At 42.8% G+C, this 23,317-nt stretch overlaps 1 protein-coding gene across 1 annotated transcript in view; it reads right to left on the bottom strand.

Moving 5' to 3' along the window:
* The window catches only part of LOC144934715 (complement C3-like), a 161,342-nt gene that overhangs the window by 20,429 nt on the left and 117,596 nt on the right, over positions 1-23,317 (bottom strand). The window contains exons 33-38 of the mRNA XM_078860768.1: positions 22,860-22,950; positions 18,467-18,575; positions 17,735-17,837; positions 4,868-4,942; positions 3,449-3,554; positions 408-497 (exon numbers count right to left, since the gene is read on the bottom strand). Coding sequence (XP_078716894.1) covers positions 408-497; positions 3,449-3,554; positions 4,868-4,942; positions 17,735-17,837; positions 18,467-18,575; positions 22,860-22,950 — 574 coding nt within the window. The remainder of the gene's footprint in view (positions 1-407; positions 498-3,448; positions 3,555-4,867; positions 4,943-17,734; positions 17,838-18,466; positions 18,576-22,859; positions 22,951-23,317) is intronic.

Raw genomic sequence — 23,317 nt, 5'->3', positions numbered from 1 at the left:
ACCAACTATTATTACTTTCAGCTCACCAGTAAGTTGAAGAACCTCACAACCAATTTATCAGCAATTCACCTAAGGACAAGATCCAGAATTAAGATCCAAAATTACATCCTGAAGTCAGAATGACTTGCTGGATTTTATTCTGACTTTGTATATATTTTCTGAATTTGGTTGTGAGAATTGCTCTTCAATTTATCAGTAAGCTGAAACAATAATTGGCACGTCGATAAACGCTTGTACACGTGTCAATGTAATTTGTTTGGGTATGTCGAGTGGTGGCCAGATCGTTACGTAGTAGCCAAACCCCCAAAAAAAATCAATGAGGAAACATAACATTGGCTTAGAAAATGGACGTGTGAAGTAAACAAATATGATATGTAGCAAACAACAGCAATGCAGAGAATACTCACCCTCCACACACTGGCAGAGATCATTTTGACAAAGTGGAGACAGTTCAACATATCCCCCAGGTAAGTTGTAAAACCTGGTGCATTTGTCCTCTGAAAATGAAATTATCAATAGCGATTAGAATTTACAGTCATCGAGATTTACATCATCACCAGGGTAATTGTAGCCAGTGCACAATTGGTATGTGCACAGCTCATCTCTAAATATAGATTCGTGAGCCCCCATCAAATTGTCTCTCAGGGATATTTGCACGACTGATTGTTGCTTCTCTCTATCTCACCCCTCCTCCGTTCCGAGCATTGATGGACTCGTCCGTCTGAACAACGCTCGCCGCTTTCCGTGGTGCTAACGTTAAGGAAAAAAAAAGAAACCGACACTTTTTTGGACATAGAATTGTAATGTATAGTGACTTATTGTTAGTAGCTCAGCTGATTGGAGAGTATATTGAGTTTATTGATAATATTGATGTAGTTTATATTTTAGTTTTTTATCAGTTTACTATATGGTATTCATTATATAGTGTAGTGTATACCCAGTTACTTAATGTTAATAGCTCAGGTTATTGGAGAGTATATTGAGTACATTGATTATATTGATGTAGTTTATATTTAGTTTTTTCACATCGGTTTATTGTATGGTAGTAGGGTATTTGTAGTTCTTTAGAAACTCCCTTTTTGTTTTCCACATAATGCACTAGCTTGAAACGCGGTGGTTTGGCTGCTGCAGTTCTTTATTATAAAAAAAATTCCCTCCCTTTATTACTGCTAATCCTACATAATACACTAGCATAATATGACTTTGAGACCCCCCACCGCCTACACATTCCGCAAGTAGTGACTAACCCTTTATCTGCATTTGTCATCAATATGCTAAATTCCTCTGTTGATGTGTAAACTCCTTTGTCTAGGCTCTCTCCTCCGCCCACCCAGCTTAAAATACGCTGCCAAGCTTAGCAGTGTTCATTAAGACGCTGTTTTTCCAACAGCTCTGTTTCTTCACCTGAGGATGGCTGCTTGCATTGTGGCCGAAACGTCGTGAGAATTTCATTTTATTATGTTAAATTTTCATTATTTCCCTTCTACGTGCCTTTATCGAAAGAACCAATAATATGAATCCCTGCAGTCACGAAAGCTTTAAATCGAAACCCTGCGAATATTAAGATTTACTGTATATTGACCTCTATTTGGAGACATTACAAACCACTCCTTCCAGTGTAGTGTAAATGGCACAAACGTTTACATAAGCAGATATTAAATAGCAGACACGTACTGTATCATGGTATGTGGATCTAAACTGATTAAGATTTAACATGCTAAATAAATAAGCAGACCATAGATTTCCTTCATATTTGTCCCTCCAAATTAAAAAAAACTGCTAAATTAACTAAGCATTCAAAAGGTAAACAACAATATCTATGGGACCCTTTTTGCCAGTATCAAGATAATGGAGAAAGAAGAGGTTTATATTAATAGATGTAATTTATTACGTATAATTATTAGTATGCTAATTTACAAGGAAAACTTCAATATGTTTTTTTCAGGCAGGTACTGCCAAGTTTTTACAGTCAAGGATGATGATGGTATGTGTATCCCCAATTTAATTATTTGCAGGTAATATTTCAGCATTGGGATATTTGGCCAATACCAGTTACATTGGATGTGGTTTTTTTGCTATGGGAGGAAACCGGATAATCCGGAGGAAACCCATGTGGAACAGGGGGAGAATATACAAACTCCACACACGAAAGGTGCCTTTCAGTCGGGAATGTAACCCACCCAGTAAACATGCAACGTTGAGCAAACACTCTTCTATGTTTATGCTAGCGACATGCCGCCAACCGGGTCATGCAAATTAATACATGTGGATTACCGTGCCTTGGAAATGCAAGCAGCCACTTTCAACAACATCTAATCTACTCTGAAGCAAGACCTAAACACCATGGGGGAATACTTCTGGAAATGGAGGCTCAAGCCAAATCCCCACAAAACAAGTCACTGCATGTTATGTTAATAATAGGAGCACCAAGCACACTCTGAGAGTGGCCTTCTGGGGAAACATTGTGCGACACAACCCCACTCCAACTTATCTTGGAGTGAAGCTAGAGCATACGCTAACCTTCCATGACCACCTAAAAAAGGTAGCCACCAATACCAAAACAAGGGTCAAACCTGGTCCAGAAACTCACAAGCACAAGCTGGGAAGCATTAGCACCAGTGCTACGGACATCACCGATGGAATCTTGGATACTCTGTAGCCGAATATTGTGCACCAGTATGAACCAGAAGTAGTCAAACTCGAATTGTTCATGTCCAACTGTACACTGTAATGCGATGTGTCATGGGAACCCTCAAGCCGACCCCAACCCACTTGCTGCCCGTGCTGTCACACATCTTTCCCCCACCCCCATCAGCCACAATGCTGCAACCCTCAGGAAAGTCCTGCGAATCCAGAAAAACGGTCATCCTCCTTCCATTCATAAGGGCCTATATAACATCCCACATCATTGCTTTAAGTCACACAAGCCCTTTGGGACCCATGTGTTTAACCTTCAACAATGTGAGTTCAACTGCAATGAAGTTTGGAGAGCTGAATAGAGTTCAAAAGAACTCACAAACGCCTTGCGAAGGACGCAAGATAGAAGATACCTGGATTTGATCTTCCACAAAGCTCATGGTCCACCCTAAACCGCATCCGCACAAACCATCGCAGATGCAGATACCTGATGCACAAATGTAAAGCTAAAAACTCTCCACTGTACGATTGTGGTCATCCAGAACAGACCATACAACATATCTAATACAATGTCCAATCCACTAATATGAAGGAGACAGCACAGTGATACACTCCGCTGGTCCTGATGCGGTTGTCTGGCTTGACGACCTGAATGTGAAATTGTAGTTGTTGCTCTGCATCTACATCAGCAATACGAAAGAATAACTGTTGGCCCAATGTTTACTGAGCACGTCCTTCTTGCTGGCTGTTGCCAATGCACCAGCCTGCCGTCCAATTTAGGGAGTGCCCTTGAGCATGTCTGTGTACTTACGTGGGCTGTAGTAGTCATAAACAGAAGCAGTTACGGGCTGTATCATATCCGATCTCAGCATTTGCTTGATCTTGAAAGCAAAGCAGTAATCCTCTGTGCTGGAGACCTGCAACAAAGCAATTGCACACAACAGTAATGCATGATACAATGCACACTGACCTTAATAATTGAATAATTATTCAGTACATTTGGTATTGGCGCCATTGCAATAATGCAGGGCTTTCAGGAAGGCACTGCATTATGTAATCATCTGCAGTAGCTTGTAATGTGTAATCCCAATTAAGTAATTCGAGGGTAATATTTAAATTTTTTCAAATTTGAACTGATGCCTATTCCCAATGGCCTACTTGTTTGGAATGATGTTACATGATCTTTAGTGTATTTTACAGTTAATAAGGCGGCCTTCCAGATTCAAACCGCAAGGCTCTGCAACAAGCAGTGAACTCTGCCAAATCTTAGATTAATTTGAGGCAGCAAAGACAATGTAATTTTGGATTTCTCCAGGTCATCTGATTTACTTCCACACTGATAAACACTCATATATTTGCTGAAAACATCTCAATATATAGAGGACTGCAAAGCTTATGTCATTGTTGGTGTTGGATCATTGCCTGGCTGCGAATTAAATGTAGACATCAACGTCTACTCACTGAATAAGTGCTGGTTCACCTCTTCAATCCGGGCTCGTAGCCACAATCAGGGCCTTATTTGTAGCCACAGTTCAGCTCTGGCTTGTGCAATTGTACGATGTATTTAACAAGTAATGATTATGACAATTATTTGTTTTTGATAGTCGCCTCCTATATGCCGAGGCATTGTATAGCTCTTCACACAAAATACAAGTGACTAACATTTGCAATTACGATTAGCACAGATCGCTACGTACGGTGTGAACGAAGTTGAACATGAATAAATACGTAACATTTGAGACATATTTCAAACCATTTGAAGGGGCACCCCCAGAGTCATTTTATGTGTGTGGCACAAGGCGACTCAGCCCCTGTCCTGTAAGTAGGTCTACCAGTAGGCAGCAATAACTGCCATGTGTAATCTTCATTAAGTCATTTGTGGGCAAGTTTTCAAATTTGGACCATGTCATCAGAACACAATGACCTACTCTTGTGAATGATGTCACGGGATCGTTAACATTTATTGTGAACCAGAAGACACGTAGTATTTTATGGAAAATATACAAAGCATTATTAACGAGAACAGCCAATCAGATTCGATCCACGAACCACTGTTGTTGAACCATGTCACCACTCCCAACAAGCGATAAGCTCATGCCAGCCAGTTCAGGACACAAGACATTCAGCAATATTGAGCAAAGTTATTTTTTTACCTAATTATATAATGGCCTTATCTTTATAAATTATGCATAAATACAGTAGGTAACAACTTAAATGAACAATGGCTTACCTTATCCAAATATATAATGAGCACCGAGTCCGTGATTTCATAATAACTGATGTACTTGTCTACAGAATCCTTCAGCTGTAAATGTATGCGAGCAGAGCACGTGGGAACATGTGAGATCACAGAATTGACAACCATTGCACATTTAGCTTTATACCGACAAGGTGTCTGTAAACATCGTATTAAATTTCACTTATAGAGCATTCTGGATAATACTTTGAATAAAAATGTAATTCCGGATAACACATCAACTGCTGCCTCAGGCCTCTTTCTGAAGGGAGTTGGTAAGTTCTCTCCCCATATTCTGCATCGCATAGCTAAACAAAATGCAAGCGTTTAACGCATCACTTTTTTTTAGCTCACTGATAAGTTGAAGAACAATTAGCACAGGTAAAATTGTACCTACAGTAACTCTAAATCTGGCTGTGAGAAATGTTTTTCAACTTAGTAAAGAGCAGAAGCAATCGCAATTGGCATGTTAAATGCTTGTAAACAATGTCCGTTTCATTTGTTTGACTGTGTTGAGTGGTGTTGGGTCTTAACGACACACATTTTGTGTAAATCTTTACATGACCTCACCCAAAAATAATTTACGAATCATGATACTGGATGAAAAAACCGTGTTATATTTTAGTCTTTCTATGCTATAACATCTGGTAAACAAGCAGTACTTGGTTAGCATGCCTGACTGTTTATTATCTCCAGAAGGCAAACCTGGTCCATAATTTTGGGGTTTTGCTTATACTTATATCGTGTCCACAGTATATGCTGAACCACGGGCATATTTTCTTTATAAACAGTCTGTCGTAGGCAGATGGAAAAATACAGTTGAACAGGGACAGGGAGTCGACTGCAATGATGGCTGTGGAAAGGAAGTATATATAGCAAATATATACAAAGCGCTTGTTTACCCAGAAAACTTAAAGAAAATCAATACTTTTTTGAGGAGGGTTCTGGCATTTTTTTACAATAGGGGGCAATGATGTTACATATAATTCCAATCGAGTAATTTGCAGGAAAATGATCAGCATTGGGATATTTGGTCAATAGCAGTTTTAGTTATGGGGGCAAACCGGAGAACCCAAGGGTAACCAATGCAGAACAGGGGAAGAACATACAAACTGAACGTAGAAGGCACCCAAGTCGGAAATCAAACCCAGGGCCTTCTTTTCTGTGAGGCACGAGTGTTACCAATACTCCACCCTGCTGAGCCAAGGGGCCGTCCATCAATGACGTCACGCGATTTTGGCCGATTTTTGACCGCCCCTCGTGACACGGTGTCACAAAAAGTCAGAGCTCCCCCTCAAATATGACGTCACAAAGCTCTGCCCCCCCCCCAAAACCATATTTCCATTTTTAAAGTAAAATATGCGTCAAATCACTTTAAACTATTGTCTCTGTAGTGCGTATTTAATGTGGTACTGCACTTTGATGTTGTAGGAGAAAACATGTATTAAAAAGGAGGCGTTGGAAAGCTGAAAAATTGTCTGTTTGTGGGTTTGTGTGTGGCTTTGTATGTGTTGGAACGTTTGCGAACGATTTTGCTCTCCAACGGTGGGGTCGTAAAATAAAAATAGCCAGGTACCACACCGTAAGCCCCGCCGTGAGCAAGCGCTATTCCTTTTTCACAACCGTCAAATTTAAATTAGTTTAATTAGCGATTTATTGCGATTTTTGTGTGCTTCCTTTTTCTTCTTGGTTCTTTCGGTAAAGTCACGTAGAAGGGAAGTATAAAATAATAAAAAATAAAACAATAAAATAATTCTCACGACGTTTCGGCCACAACGCAAGCAGCCGTCCTCAGGTGAAGAATGAAACACCACCATGCTTGGAGCGTATATTTAAGCTGGGTTGGAGGGGTGGAAGAAGAGCGCCTTGACAAAAAAAATTGCATATCAAGAGGAAATTAGCATATTTATGGAAAATGCGTAGGAGGAGTTTCAAAGTCATATTATGCCCGTGCATAATGCAGGATTAGCAGCATCAAAGGGAGGGGATGGGGGTAGCATTAACAAAGGGAAGGAATGTTAATAGTATGTAGCTGCAGTAACTAAACAACCACGTAAAAAACTAAAGTATAAACTACATAGTATCATCAGAATACTAAATATAATCTCCAATAAGCTGAGCTACTAACAGTAAGTAATACATTACAATTCTATGTCGCAAAAAAATATAATATGCTTCCAGCTAAACTTTTTTCTCTTACATCACACGGGTCTACCCCATACTATATACTACCATAGACAAACCCAACATTAAATTATATACTGTATTACTATACACCACTCTATACCTTCGTCTATAATATTACCCTAAGTATTATTCTACCCACCCTACTGTATACCACACTGCTGTATATTCACTACACAATTACGATACTGTATATTACCTTATACATTGTATTAAACATTACAATTTTATACTATTTATACAATCTGCTATACACTATACCATTAACTGTCGCGTGAAAGATATTAAGAGGAAGCAACGAAATATGTCAATGGGAGAGTGCTAGTTGGAGACTTGCAGCAGAGCAAAGAATCCATTCCCTGTGGAGAATGCAAGATATATAGCAAATGCCAGTGAGTGGACTGCGGTCTGAAAGTCACCGTAAACGTGAACACAATCAGTTAAGATCCGAAATGGTTTATTATGTCCTTCCAATGATTTCTGAGCCAGAATCCATCTTCTCGGTTGAAATTGTCTCTGTGTTTGTATATGTGGATCGCCTCATGAACGAATCTCTCATGGTAGCCAGATTGCTTGCAGAGAACCTCTGTCTTGGAGAAGTCAATGTCATGTGAGCCCACTGAATTCTACCAGTGATCTGCCACAGCTGAGGTGTTTGTCCTACCGTGTTTCAGGTCTGCTTTATGTTCACGGATGCGGTCCGAGACATGTCGTTTGGTTTCTCCAATGTAACTGCTACCACAGAGGCAACTTAATTTGTAGACGCCAGGGTACTGTATGTCTGGAACTACATCTTAACAGACGGGACCACATCACGGATTTTATGTACTGTGTTGAATCGGACGTGGATCTTGTGTTTAATCAGGATTTTGGAGATCTTTTTTGTGACCCCAGCAATGTAGGGTAAGGTGATGGTTTTGAAAGGCTCCTCAACAAGATCCTTCTTGATGGTTGGAGTGATGGCTCTCTGTGGCCTGATGCGTTTGGGTGGAATTATAATTGATTCCTGCTTGTGTGTTAGAGTGGCCGCACAGCATGACTATCGACGCAAAGTATGTGTGACATTTCTTGCAAATCCTATCGCAAAGCACGGATTGTATTGACGGACAGTACAAGTCATATGGAATGGACTGAACAGGATTTGAAGAGGGAGGAAGGATGTCATCCACTTTCAAAATTTGTGCTGCAAACAGAGATGGGAATTTATGAGATGCTCTGTTTGTTGTCCGTTCTGGAATTTTAAGACCTTCGCTGATTTGAACAACTGGTAAAGGAGGAGGAAAAAATGTCTGTTACCACACTAAAATAGGAGCTTCTTGGTTTCAAATAGCACTTGCTGTCGGTGCATATACAATCTGTGTCAAGTATTGGCTTGTTCGTACGTGCACGTCGTACCATTTCTGATCTCTGGACAAGAGGTTTTGTTCCTGGAGCTCAGACTCTGTTGGTTCGTTGTATTTAGCCACTGTCGGAAAATTATCGACAATCAACTATGACCAAATTTCGGCTAGAGTGTTTCCTGCAATCTTAAAATTCTTCTCTAAATCAGCATCGATGGTAATACCTCTTTCGTTCAAATGACTACTGTAGTGGTCATGTGGTAATATCAATCCAGTAAGTTCCTTACTGAGTAGTACCATTTTTCTTTCGACCCTATTAAATGCGCTTTTTCCTGGAGCGTTGGTAGCGAGGAATAAAGCGTTGAAATCGCGCTGAAGAAAGTGGTAGACTGCAACCTTAATCACTTTTTGGTATCTCGGGTTCTCGTCCGAGCCACCATCAACTGTCGCACTAACATTGGTTTGACCAATTGAGCAATACCACTCCTTGTAATGACGTGAAACTCCTCGAAAGTAAGCAATTTTTCGAAATGAAATCCATGGCTGAATGCTGTTGATGATGAGTATTTTCCAGATCTGATTGCTATGTAGGTCGGTCCCAAATAACCAACAGCTTCTCGGTTTCCGAGACCATTAGACTAAATTTGGATTCCGACATAGACCGAAGGAATTCGCTTGTGTCCTGCGGCCACAACCCAGTGATGGTCAGGCAGACTGACTCTGTACTCGACGTGCATCAGCAATGGACTGTGCTTGTTAGCAGCGGTCAACCCTATTAGAACACGATCTTTCTCGTCTTGACTCACAAAGCACACATCGTTCAGTCCTAGTGTAATATCGTTGAGGACTCTTGGACGCCGGGGTTGAGGCACACGTATTTATTCCGCAACAGTTGTCACAACCGCGGACATACAACACTGGAGGGGGTATCGGCCCCCTCACCCGCTAGCTGGGAATACACTGCTAGCTATCTCTGACCTACCTCCTAGTCCTCCACTAACGGGCTAGGGGAGGCTGTCTGGCCCGACACTGGTAAGTCGGGCTACGGTACCCGGAGTCCCAGAGCACTAGCTCTGGTTCTCGGGACCACGCCGCTGGCTCGGTCCTGCGCGGCCCTGACAAGGGCGGCGACCCAGGGGAGTCCAGGGCTCTAGCTAGACGATCTTCGGTCTTCACTGGTTTAGCTTTAACATTCTACCCCGAGCTCTCCGGCTCATCCCCTTTTATACCAAAACCCCTCGCTGAGGGGTGGGGCCAGCCCCCCCCCAGGCTGCCCTGTGCGGACGTCGTTGAGAGCACCTCCCCGTGCACTCACGAAGCCCCGCCCACTGTGTTTGTTTCCCGTGTGATCCTATGTAAACAGCCCCTCCGTAACACCCCTACACTAGCATGGACGCCAACTCTTATAAGTGCCTTATTCTTCTTGGTTCTTTCGGTAAAGTCACGTAGAAGGGAAGTAATAAAATAATAAAAATAAAACATAATAAAATAATTCTCACGACGTTTCGGCCTCAACGCAAGCAGCCGTCCGTCAAGTAGACAGACTCTGTCTACTTGACGGACCTGTTCTCCACCTGATGACGACTGCTTGCGTTGTGGCCGAAACGTCGTGAGAATTATTTTATTATATTTTATTTTTATTATTTTATTACTTCCCTTCTACGTGACTTTACCGAAAGAACCAAGAAGATGAATCCCTGCAGTCACGAAAGCTTTAAATCAAAAAGTGCCTTATTGTTGCCGTACAAAACAAACCGTCGATATGTTTGGCATGGTGATCGTTCTGTGCTCTAATGAGTTTCACAAGGACCGTTGACACATGACGCTGCCCTTCAAGAGATGAACTGCGCTTCGGCAAAAGACGGAAGTAGAGCCCACTTCTACTGATTGTAAAGCCATCCATCTTCAACTGTTCAGTCAGCTGATCTAATGCTTTTATGCTTCTGTACACATCGCTCTGCCTTCTTTCATGCGATGCCGATCCATGCATAGCAATATTCACAATAGCTTCCAGTAATGGAAGGCTGATCTTCCTCAATTTTCGGCCTACCAGGCTTGGTCCTGACGTCCAGGCATGTGTGTAGGTCTGGATTATCTTCAAATAGAGCATTTAATTTTATTTTCTTCTCATCTCTTGCTTTCTGTGCTCTTTTTTGATCACCCTTTTTCTTCTTCAACTGGTTTTCCAATTCAGCTTTTTTTCCTCTTCTTCTCTGCTAGTTCCACATCCTGTTGCTGTGTAAGCATTCCATGTTTTCGGCGTTCATACAAGCCGACCAGATCAGAATTCAGAATGTCAATCTGTGACTGCAAATGCAGCTGGGCTGTAGCAATTCTTAATGTTGCTGAATTGCTAGTACGAGGCACTGAATCATCAGCCTGAGCATCGGTCACTTGTCCATCAGACTGCGATACAGAATTCTGAGGTCTTTCGACAGGCACATTTTTTTTTAATTGGCAGATGATGTTTGTTTAGCCCAAAACGTAAGAAGTGATAATTTTCTTGTGGTGGGAATCGCTTTTAATTCTTGCAACTAATGATCAACTTTAACCTGCAAATCTGTATATTTTTTTACATTTCATTCCACTTTTTGACCAGTTCTTCTTGCCAAACCTTTCTGCTCTTTGTAGGATATGCCAGCACGTATGCGTCAAAAGGATACTGGTACATTTTATTTGTATCCATCGTAGCGGTCAATTCGCTTCAAAAACAATTATTTGAAATTTTATTGGTGTAATATAAACTTTAATTATTAAATTGTATAAATGTTGTATATTTTTATTATGAATTGAGTTGAGAATAATGACCAGCCTGAATATTTTAAATAGATAGTGTTAAATTCATGAATTATTTGATGAGCTATTCTATGATTATTTGATTACTATGATTACTCAATTAATTCAAACTGAAACTGATACGAAGTATAAAAAAAAAGAAATGAGCTATTACGGGCACCTTTATATACACATGTAAAAAAAACTACATTTCAATTATATGCGCAACTTATTTTATTTGTGAGAATGAATAGTTCTTGCGCACAATTTATTATTTTTTGCACATAAAATACTTAATCGTGCACACGATATACTGAATCGTGATTGGTTTACATTTTTTTTTTCATTTCCATAATGGAACTACGTAATTAAATCAAAGATCCTAAATGGTTAAATTCAGTCACTCATGGTTCATAGTAGAACAATGACGAAAAGAAGCATGACGCCATTTTCTGGGTACAAAGATTTCATGGAGGAATAATTAATCATGGAGGACGCGTTGGCTATTGTACGCTTGCCGACTGACGTATATTTAGTAGGTACTCTATGATTAATTATCCCTCCATGCTCAAAAATTGCTGTTTGATATCTTTGTATCCAATAACTTTTCCCCTCTATATTATTAATGTTATCGTAACATAACAGTATAAAAATGTAACACTGATTTAAAACATTATTTAATAAACAAATGTGTGTGATTTAAAATTATGTCGATTGATATGACATGAATAATAGTACTTACGTTTTCAAAAGTATTATTCGAAACTATCAAGCGTTTTTAATATAACGACTGCATTAAAATTGTATTTGCACTTCCTCTTCCTGACGAAGTATTATCTAACCTATATAATTCATTTTTTGTCTGTCTGTCTGTCCGTCCGTCTGCGAACGCTCGCTTCCGGGGGATTTAGCTCTCGGACCGTGGGGTTCGCCGAGATTAAATTTTGCAGGTGGGCACGCCCCCGGCCCCGCAGTAAACTTAGGCATTTCCGATTTTTCGTCTCTAAACTTTAAATCGGACCGATTATCGATTTAGTGCGATTTCTCTTTATTTATTTATTTACTATTGCCGACCGGCATGCGGGAAGGCGGTTGCCCCTGGCAACGGGCGGTTGGCCCCTGGCAACGGGCAGCTGGCCCCTGGCAACGGGCAGCAACGGGGTGGACGCCATGTTTAATTCCCGTTAAAAATATGCACATGCATTAACACGCGACGCTGAGGTAAATTCATCAAAGTTTCACGTCCTCTTCACTCCCCCCCACCCCAATGTGTGCAATTACTATCATAGGGTCGGTAGATAATAAAATTATAGCGATTAGACAGTATTATTGTAGCGCAGGGGGGGGGGGGGGGGTAACGGCCACAGCACCCAGCCTCGGCCGGGTGGGCAATCGAGGCGAGGCCGGAGGCTCTGCACGGTACTAGGCCTCGACACCCCACAAGTCTCAGGCGACGACTTTGTGGTATAAACTCGATATACCCAGCGTTGCCCGGGGGAAAAATACATTTAAAATCTTCTGAAAACTTTAAAACATAAGATACCAATGAAAATACAACTGTGTAATTTAAAATGTAAAACCGACCGCGCCAAGAATCGATTCTCTGAATCGTGCAAAGGAATCAAAGGTTGTAGATTCATTTAGAATCGCCCTGTTCCCGTTTAATATAAGTTGGTTGTAGAGTTGATATAAACTGCTACGAATGGGAAATATCCGGCGTTGACCGGGGCAACAATATAATTAAAAACTCCTGAAAACTTGAAAACATAACATACCAATGAAAATAAAACTCTGTAATTAAAAATAGAAACCTCCTACGCGCCAGGAATCGATTTTTTGAATCGCGCAAAGGAATCATCGAAGGTTGTAGATTCCTTTAGGATCGCCCTATTCCCATTTAATATACTTACGTGTCGCCACGTTTGCTTAACATTTCCTACACACACATTCACACATTTAGCTTTTACATTTAACATACAAAACGTCAGCATGTACTGCTGTCATCATAGGCAAAACATTTATACACCCTCAACACTCTCCCTCACCACTCTCCCTCACTCATCATCACCACTCACCCTCACCACTCACTATCACTATCACTCACCACTCACTATCACTGACCACTCACCACTCACACTCACCCTCACCACTTACCCTCACAACTCACCCTCACCACTATTCCTCACTACTTACCCTCACCACTCTCCCTCACCAATCACCAATCACCCTCAAGCATACTTGGCGACACGTAAGTAAGTTTTTAAAACGGGAATAGGGTGAGTGGTGGTGGTGAGTGTGAGTGTTGAGGGTGAGTGGTGAGTGGTTAGGGTGAGTAGTGAGGGTGAGTGGTGAGCGTGAGTGGTGAGTGGTGAGCGTGACTGGAGAGAGGTGAGGGAGAGTGGTGAGGGAGAGTGGTGAGGGAGAGTGGTGAGTGAGAGTGGTGAGGGTGAGTGGTGAGGGTGAGTAGTGAGTGGTAAGTGGTGAGGGTGAGTTGTGATTGGTGAGGGTGAGTGGTGAGGGTGAGTGGGGAGGGTGAGTGCCGGTTGTTAGTGGTGATTAGTGAGGGGTGAGTGGTGAGGGTGAGCGTGAGTGGTGAGGGTGAGGTTGAGTGGTGAGCGGTGAGGGTGAGCAGTGAGGGTGAGTGGTGATTGGTGAGGGTGTGATTGGTGAGGATGAGTGGTGAGGGTGAGTAGTGAGGGTGAGTGGTTGTTGTAAGGGTGAGTGGTTGTTGTGAGGGTGAGTGGTGAGGGTGAGTGGTAAGAGTGAGTGGTGAGGGTGAGTGACAGTTGTGAGAGGTGATTAGTGAGTGGTGAGGGTGAGTGGTGAGGGTTAGTGGTGAGCATGAGTGGTGAGGGTGAGTGTTGAGCGTGAGTGGTGAGGGTGAGTGGTGATTGTTGAGGGTGTGATTGGTGAGGATGAGTGGTGAGTGGTGAGGGTGAGTGGTGAGGGTGAGTGGTGAGGGTGAGTGGCGGTTGTGAGTGGTGATTAGTGAGGGGTGAGTGGTGAGGGTGAGCATGAGTGGTGAGGGTGAGTGGTGAGGGTGAGCAGTGAGGGTGAGCAGTGAGGGTGAGCGGTGATTGGTGATTGGTGAGGGTGTGATTGGTGAGGATGAGTGGTGAGTGGTCAGGGTGAGTGGTGAGGGTGAGTGGTGAGCGGTGAGGGTGAGTGTTGAGGGTGAGTAGTGAGGGTGAGTGGTGAGTGGTGAGGGAGAGTGGTGAGGGAGAGTGGTGAGGGAGAGTGGTGAGGGTGAATGGTGAGGGTGAGTGGTGAGGGTGAATGGTGAGGGTGAGTGGTGAGGGTGAGTAATGAGTGGTGAGGGTGAGGGTGAGGTTGAGTGGTGAGCGGTGAGGGTGAGCAGTGAGGGTGAGTGGTAATTGGTGAGGGTGTGATTGGTGAGGATGAGTGGTGAGGGTGAGTAGTGAGGGTGAGTGGTTGTTGTGAGGGTGAGTGGTGAGGGTGAGTGATGAGGGTGAGTGGTAAGAGTGAGTGGTGAGGGTGAGTGACGGTTGTGAGAGGTGATTAGTGAGTGGTGAGGGTGAGTGGTGAGGGTTAGTGGTGAGCATGAGTGGTGAGGGTGAGTGTTGAGCGTGAGTGGTGAGGGTGAGTGGTGATTGTTGAGGGTGTGATTGGTGAGGATGAGTGGTGAGTAGTGAGGGTGAGTGGTGAGGGTGAGTGGTGAGGGTGAGTGGCGGTTGTGAGTGGTGATTAGTGAGGGGTGAGTGGTGAGGGTGAGCGTGAGTGGTGAGTGTGAGTGGTGAGGGTGAGCAGTGAGGGTGAGCAGTGAGGGTGAGTGGTGATTGGTGAGGGTGTGATTGGTGAGGATGAGTGGTGAGTGGTCAGGGTGAGTGGTGAGGGTGAGTGGTGAGGGTGAGTGGTGAGCGGTGAGGGTGAGTGTTGAGGGTGAGTGGTGAGTAGTGAGGGTGAGTGGTGAGCGTGACTGGTGAGTGGTGAGGGAGAATGATGAGGGAGAGTGGTGAGGGTGAATGGTGAGGGTGAGTGGTGAGTGGTGAGGGTGAGTGGCAAGTGGTGAGGGTGAGTGGTGATTGGTGAGGGTGTGATTGGTGAGGATGAGTGGTGAGTGGTGAGGGTGAGTAGTGAGGGTGAGTGGTGAGCGGTGAGGGTGTGTGGCTGTTGTGAGGGTGAGTGGTGAGTGGTGAGAGTGAGTGGTGAGGGTGAGTGGTGAGGGTGAGTGGTGAGGGTGAGTGGTGATTGTTGAGGGTGTGATTGGTGAGGATGAGTGGTGAGTAGTGAGGGTGAGTGGTGAGGGTGAGTGGTGAGGGTGAGTGTTGAGGGTGAGTGGTGAGTGGTGAGGGTGAGTGGCGGTTATGAGTGGTGATTAGTGAGGGGTGAGTGGTGAGGGTGAGCGTGAGTGGTGAGTGGTGAGGGTGAGCAGTGCGGGTGAGTGGTGATTGGTGATTGGTGAGGATGAGTGGTGAGTGGTCAGGGTGAGTGGTGAGGGTGAGTGGTGAGCGGTGAGGGTGAGTGGTTGTTGTGAGGGTGAGTGGTGAGGATGAGTGGTGTGGGTGAGTGGTGAGCGGTGAGGGGTGAGTGGTGAGCGTGAGTGGTGAGGGTGAGTGGTGAGGGTGAGTGCTGAGTGGTGAGTGGTGAGAGAGTGGTTAGTTTTGAGGGTGAGTGGTGAGGTTGAGTGGTGAGGGTTAGTGGAGAGTGGTGAGTGGTGATTGGTCAGTGGTGATTGGTGAGGATGAATGGTGAGTAGTGATGGTGAGGTTGAGTGGTGAGGGTGAGTGGTGGTTGTGACGGTGAGTGGTGAGGGTGAGTGGTGAGGGTGAGTGGTGAGGCTGAATGGTGAGGGTGAATGGTGAGAGTGAGTGGTGAGGGAGAGTGGTGAGGGAGAGTGGTGAGGGTTAGTGGTGAGGGTTAGTGGTGAGAGTGAGTGGTGAGGGTGAGTGGTGAGTGGTGAGTGGTGAGGGTGAGTGGTGAGGGAAATTGGTGAGGGAGATTGGTGAGTGGTGAGTTGTGAGGGTGAATGGTGAATAGTGAGTGGGAGTGGTGAGTGGTAAGGGTGAGTTGTGAGTGGTGAATGGTGAGGGTGAATGATGAGTACAGTCAATATGCACTGCTGTTATCATACCAGGTACCACCACCACAATATGTACTCCTCTCATCATAGCAGATACCACCACAGCAGTATGCACTGCTGTAATCATAGCAGGTACCAACACATCAGTATGCACTGCTGTAATCATAGCAGGTACCACCAGTCAGTATGCACTGCTGTAGTGATAGCAGGTACCACCTCAGTCGGTATACACTGCTGTAGTGATAGTAGATACTGCTATCGAGTTGGTAGATACCGCTATAGTAAATACTAAAACAGTCAGTATATACCACTACAGTCAGTCAATACTGCTACAGTCAGTATATACTACTATACAGTCAGTACATACTACCACGGTGAGTAGCTACTAGAGTCAGTAGATACTATTATAGAGTGAGTAGATACTGCTATAGATTTTGTAGTTACTACTATAGTCAGTGGATACAACTATAGAGTCAGCAGATACTATACAGTTAGTCGTTACGAGTATATAGTCGGTAGATACTACTGTAGGCCCAGTAAATACTACTATGGTCATTAGTTATTACAGTCACTAAATACTACTACACAGTCAGTAGCTACTACTGGCTCAGTAGATACTACGGTACAGTCAGTAGATACTACTACAGAGTCAATAGATACCACTTCCTCTGTTGTATGTAAGGTGTTGTTAGTATATATACCTACGAGGGGTGAAGATATTTTTTGAGGGGAGGGGAGACCACAATTTTCGGAAACCTTTTGACATCAACTATTTACCCCACACTTTCTACAACTTTTTGGACTTGTGAAAGCCTCTTATATATTTGTTGGTGGAGAAATGTACAAACAGCCCACCGGGCTTTGACAATACCTTAGTATCTGTGTATATATATGTAAGGTTTTTAAGAAATATATTTTTCACCCGGGCAAAGCCGGGTACTTCCGCTAGTTCTCCATAAAAGTGTGACGTAGTTTGACTTCCGGTTCTTATGTTTAACATTATAATATAATCTATACTGTCAATAAAAAGTGACCTTAATAAATTGAAATAATAAAAAAAAATGAAAATTAATAAAAATGAGTGTTGTTATAACAATTCTATTTAATTAAGTAGAAGTTCTTTATATTTGTAATGCGAGCCTTTATTACATATTTATTTAAAGTTGCGCATTTTGATGTGACGTCAAATTATGCAGAGGTCACAAATGTCTGACCCCCCTCCCCCCCTAGGTGCGTGACGTCATTCACGGACGGCCCCCAAATATGTCAATTATAATTATGCTTTAAAAAGGATAGAGAACTGAAATGTTGGCCATATATAGTTGAGTCAATATTTAACTAGGCCTCAAAAAGTTTGTATCTGTCCATGCTGAAAGATGCTGCATCCAAACGTGATGTTAGGTGTCCTATATCTCTGTGTGTCTGGGAATCCTGCCTTGTTAAAATTACAAATATTGTATGTCCACTCTAATTCACAATAACAGCTTTCTCGGTATAATGTTATGCGTGAGTGTGTCTTACCTGGATGAGGTCATTTTTATCCGGAAGAAATCCAGTTAACATGTTCACTTCTATAATTGTCATTCCAGATTCATTTGAAGGGTCCCCTTTTCGTGGCTTATATCTGCATCACACAATAAACGCATAAAGCAACTGCAATTTTATCTTTAAAATTAATTTATAAATTCTGCATAGTCTATCTTATTTTATATTTATAGAGCACCTTAGCTCAAAACAATTCAGATAGTTTAAAGAATCAACAAAAAATAATTTAGATGGCAGGGGCTTGCAAGGACAGGAATGAGTGACCACAAAAGAAGACACATAGAGGTCACGAAATAGCAGGGAAGGGATGGGAAGGAGTGGAGGGGTGAGGACGGGAATGGGCAATGGGCAAACCCAGTGGCAGATGTCCCTGTGTCACACAAGGTGACTCAGCATCTGACCTGCAAGCAGGTATTAGTCTGCCAGAAGTTTGCCGATGATTGCTGCTGTGTGCAATCCCAACTGAGTGCGAGTAATTTGGCAAATTTTGACCATGATGTATTGACACACAATGGCCTTTTCAATCACGTCATGGGTTCTTGATATTTAAAGTGCCTTGAGATTTTATCCATGGTGTTATATCATCTGTAATAATTAACTGATGCTGGTGGCAAGCAGAAAGCACACAAAATGCCAGAATAGTTAATTATGAATGCTTTGTTCAATAAACAAGCACATGATACACAGACTGCTACTGCTGAGACACACCTGGTACACAAGTCCATGCGATACACTGCTTCAACGCCTCCTTCGTCACCGATATCTCTCTTCCGCCGCCTCTTCCCATCAAACCAACCCAAGCGTCCTTGCGGCCTCTCTGTGTACAACAAACATTGGGCATTCACAACACTTATTAGTTGAGTACATTTGGTATTTGTGCCATGTTTTGCGTTTCGTTTGTTGTCCTTCCCCCACACCTCCGATTAGCATGGTTGGCTACATACAGTACGGAATAAGTTCACCATACATACATATCACGCAGGCGCAGTGTGCAGTAGTTTCACAGTAGAGGGATATTTTGCTGTGTCATACCAATTGAGTCATGTGCACTGGTTCGAATTTGGCAAATGTGGACTATTAAAACTGTCACACAATGGCCTTCGATTTTAAAACAATGTCACAGGATCTTTAACGCCCATGGTGAACCAGACAGCATGTATGTTTTGGTTAATTCACCCGTAGTATTAACCGAAGTGGTCAGTCGTAATTGTAGATGTTTACATTATAAGGCAATGTTGATGCGAGTAGTGGACAGGAATCTCAAAACAACTTCTGTGAAGCTTCACCACCACACGTGTACTCACCAAGATGTTCTTTTGCTAGGGATTTCCTGGCTACTATAGACTGCTTCAATTATACTTGGTATGTTAAGTCTGCCACCCATATTCGTAGTCATATGTTTGACTTGGTGTGCATTCGATGACTATCTGTAGCTAACTTTTCCATTGTTGACCCTTGTGTGTCCGATAATTCGGTGGTATTTGACCTTTTGGTTCCTTCACTTCAATTTTAAAGCAAGATTGGATTTTACAGCGTCAAATTAATCACTTCAGACATGTTTTCATCAGCAATCATGATGCCTCCACTTTACGATTTAAATGATGCTCCCTTGGAGGCAACAGTTGAAGTATATTATGCTACATTTAATTATATACTGGACACCCTGGCTCCCTTTAATTTGTGCTGGATCTCAGCAGTTAAACCCTCACCTTAGAACACATGAGTTATGTACGCTGATGTTTACATGGCCAAAGTTGCACTGTAACTCGTCTTTAATTTTCAATTCATGAAGATGTGAGCATTGGCCTGTCGTTGATGTTCTCATGCAGTTACTGGTTATACCGCTATCTTCGATGAATGTGAAAGCCAGGAGGTGTGATGTTTGGGTCTCAAATGACAGGTTTATTCGAAATGGCTTGGTTGTTCCACTGTTCGCCAGCATTATTCCAGATCCGGGTGAGATTCTAGGATGTGACAGCGCGATCCCAGAAGGGGTATTGGGACTTGAGTTGGTGACGAAATACAGGAATTACTCGCCAACTGCAGACTTGCCAACCGCGGTTTCATCTATACATGGTTTATTATTTGTATACTAATTCACCACAGTGGCCTGGAAATTAGAGTACAGTATTCACGGGTAAGCACAGTGTTAAGTCACATGGCGTGTGTATCACGTCATTGCATCACAGCATGACATTATTGTATTGTGTGACGTGATTAAAGACGCACTGTAGCGATAACATTTTTTTCTTCCGATTCCGGGAAAGGGTTAATATTGCCCTTTATCATGGACCTCGGAGTGTGCAGTGAGTGGTAAAGGTGGAAGTGTTGCGTCTGTGGCCCAGAGGAAGAGGGTTGGCTTAGCCCCTCTTTCTAACCAGCCCTTCCCCCATCATCTTATTATCATCGTAAATATTCAAGGTATGTAAAGTTAATGTAATGTTTACTTTTATTTAATGTTGTGTCATTTACTGTATTGTATTCGGTGTTTAGTTATTAAACAGGCAACTTAATCTATGACGAGTCTGACCGCGGCAGTGGTTCCCCTAACCCAGGGGTCGGCAACCTACGGCTCCGGAGCCGCATGCGGCTCTTTGCGGGCTGCTTCTTGACGATATGTACGTATGTACAGTATGTACTCAGATGCATTGCGGCTCTTGAAATACTGAATTTTGTACCGAATTGGAAAGAAATGGCTCTTCTTGTTATTTTGGTTGCCGACCCCTGCCCTAACCCCTATTTCTCATAGGCCCAGTACTTTACCAACCGCGGATTTGCCTAGTAATATGGAGACAGTTTGCAAGTTTCTATTTTACATGGGGCTTAAAGGTCATCCTACTGCCTATCATAACCCCAAGATATCTTGGAGTGGGGTCATAGCAGACCGGGCTACCACATGACACATCAAGGGTAGCATCTGCTGCATTACTGTTTAGGTGGAAAGCACTTAGTGGTTTTGGATAGGTCTGGCCTGAGTCTCCAGTGATGGAACTATGCCTCCAATAAAGTTAGAGCAGCCGTTTGTTTTTTGGGCAATATTCTCAAGGTTTGTGTCCTGCGCAGCAAAGGTTATGTTATATGCAAAGATGAATTTGCAACATGATGTACATGGCAGGTCACTTATATACAGTAAGTCCTCGTTTAACATTGCTTCACACTAAGTTGTTTCGTTATAACGTCTTCAATATTTTATGGTACAAACTCACTTAATGTCGTTTTACGCTTCACTATAACGTCAAGAATAGACTATGGGCAGTACTATACATACTTTACGTAAACTGTGTTATGGTTCAACAAAAAAGGGAAATGTTTGTCAAACTCATCAATAAAAAATACATTGTACATTGACACGTAAAAAAAACTAAATTTAACATGAAAAGAAAAATATCAGCTTACTTTCACATACTGTGAGTTTAAATTGCATAAGTACATCAATTCCTAAGCTTGGGCAAGGCACTAAAACAACAAAAACAGACACAGACCACCCCAAGACAACACACAGTCCCTCAATAAAATTGTACTTTAAAATTGACTCCCCGTTGCACTCCCCACAAACACAGATTGACCCCCCCCCCTATAGCCCTAACAGACTGTTGTGACAAGAACTGCGAGCGAGCACCTATAAAAGTCGACACGGTACACGTTGGGATGGGTGGCCAGTACCACGCACGGCCGCCTTTGTCTCCCGAATGGCGATGTTTACACACTGCACTCGGTACTAATTTCGGGCTGAGTCGACCTAAGGGTGGGCCAGGACCGATTCAGTGTTGGCCGTGAGTGAAAATCGCCGGGTTCGTTGCACAGCAGCATGCTAATCATTGGCCTATCGCTCCCCACACAAAGACACTCGCACACACACACATACACGGGGGGGGGGGGGGGGGGCTTACGCGCGCACGCACATACACAAGCACACATACTATATTCATTTTGGGACTCATTCTGCCTTCTTCCGCATCTGACTGCCACACACTCCCACTCCATCCATCCCTGCCCAATCGACTCAGCCTTCATCCCCTCATACTTGAGTACCCATTCTTCTAGACATTAGAACTTAACATTGCTTTAAAATGGAATTTATGAGTTAAACAGTGATTCAAAGTTATGTATTGATATGCATAAGCTCATTACAGGATCATATTTTAGGTTTAAAATGGCATTTATTTGGCAATTTTTTTTTCCGGAACATATCCTATTTGATTCTAAGTTTTAAGTTTTCGTGACTGCAAGGATCCACCGAAAGAACCAGAGTATATCCTATTTGAGTTCATTTCTATGGGAATATGGATTCGTATAACGCAATTTTCAGGAACGCATTCGCGATGTCAAACTAAAACTTTCTGGATATGGTAAATAGTGACAGTGCCAGTACTGAGTCTTAAGAGATGCTATTGTTCATAATCTTCTTGCGGCTGTGTTCCACAGCAAGGTATACAACGAAAGTATGGTTCTGACCATCGTGTTAATTAGATGTACAGTAGAACGGCATATGATGATGTTTGCCAACTTCAGCAGCAGGCCATGATGTAAAACAGCATCAAAGGCAGCAATAGAAGTCAATCATTGCTGTGCTGGTTTTCTGTTGACGCTGAAAACCAACTTCTATTAGGTGAATGCAATGATCTGTTCGCAGCAGCTATGGCCAGTGGCCCACCTGTTACATGTTGTTGTGTTTCCACAAACACAACTAATACCCTCATCTAGGTGAAATGCATGTCGTTAATTTGAATCTAGATATGATCAAGAGAGTCACTAGGATAAACATACAGCACACTCACCACTATGAAAACTATTCCCTTACACATAAGTACTGTAATCTTGGATTAGATTTCAACATTGCATGTGGGTGGCAAGGTGGTGCAGTTGTAACACTTTTGCTGCACAGCAAGAAGGCCTTGAGAGTTCGATTCCTGGCTCGGGAACTTTTCTGTGGGAAGTGTGTATTTTCTCCCCTTGTTCTGCATGGGGTTCTTCGAGTTATTTGGTATCCTTCAATTGCTAAAAAACGAATGTAACTGGTATTGGCCACTCTAAAAACATCCCAAAACTATACAGCTGCACAGATCCCAGATTACCCATCTAAATCAAGGGGAAAATTCACCTCCGTCATTCGCTTCGGTCATCGTGACTTTCAAATCAAATGTGGAGCAGGATTTGCTTGAGGGAGCCACCTTGTTGAAGACGCTCATAATCTATAGAATAAAAAACACACAAAGACACACATTAGAACTAGGGTTGTTTAATGGTTACTGGGAAACAGGTAGTAAGCATTTTCAGAACTGTTTACCAATTTCAAAAGTCAGAAACTGGTAACCAGTTGAATTTTAGCAACGATTGTGCAAATTGAACTTGCACCATTGTTTCAACTGCAGTGCCGGAACATGGACCTGAACCAGCGACCTCTGGATTACACATCCAGTGTGATAATTATGACGGTACATTACTTTGGCAGCACCCTACATTTCTCAGTTAACAATGTAAATCCGGTATGTTGTATTTGTTCATGGAGACATTTTTACGTGTGGGAAACCAGTCACTGTTCTTATTGCTTTTTAACGC

Source organism: Lampetra fluviatilis, chromosome 11 (genome assembly GCF_964198595.1).
Source record: "Lampetra fluviatilis chromosome 11, kcLamFluv1.1, whole genome shotgun sequence".
In the NCBI taxonomy this organism is placed as follows: domain Eukaryota; kingdom Metazoa; phylum Chordata; class Hyperoartia; order Petromyzontiformes; family Petromyzontidae; genus Lampetra; species Lampetra fluviatilis.
Note: the sequence above shows the minus strand (reverse complement) of the source record. Positions and strands in the feature narration are given on the sequence as shown.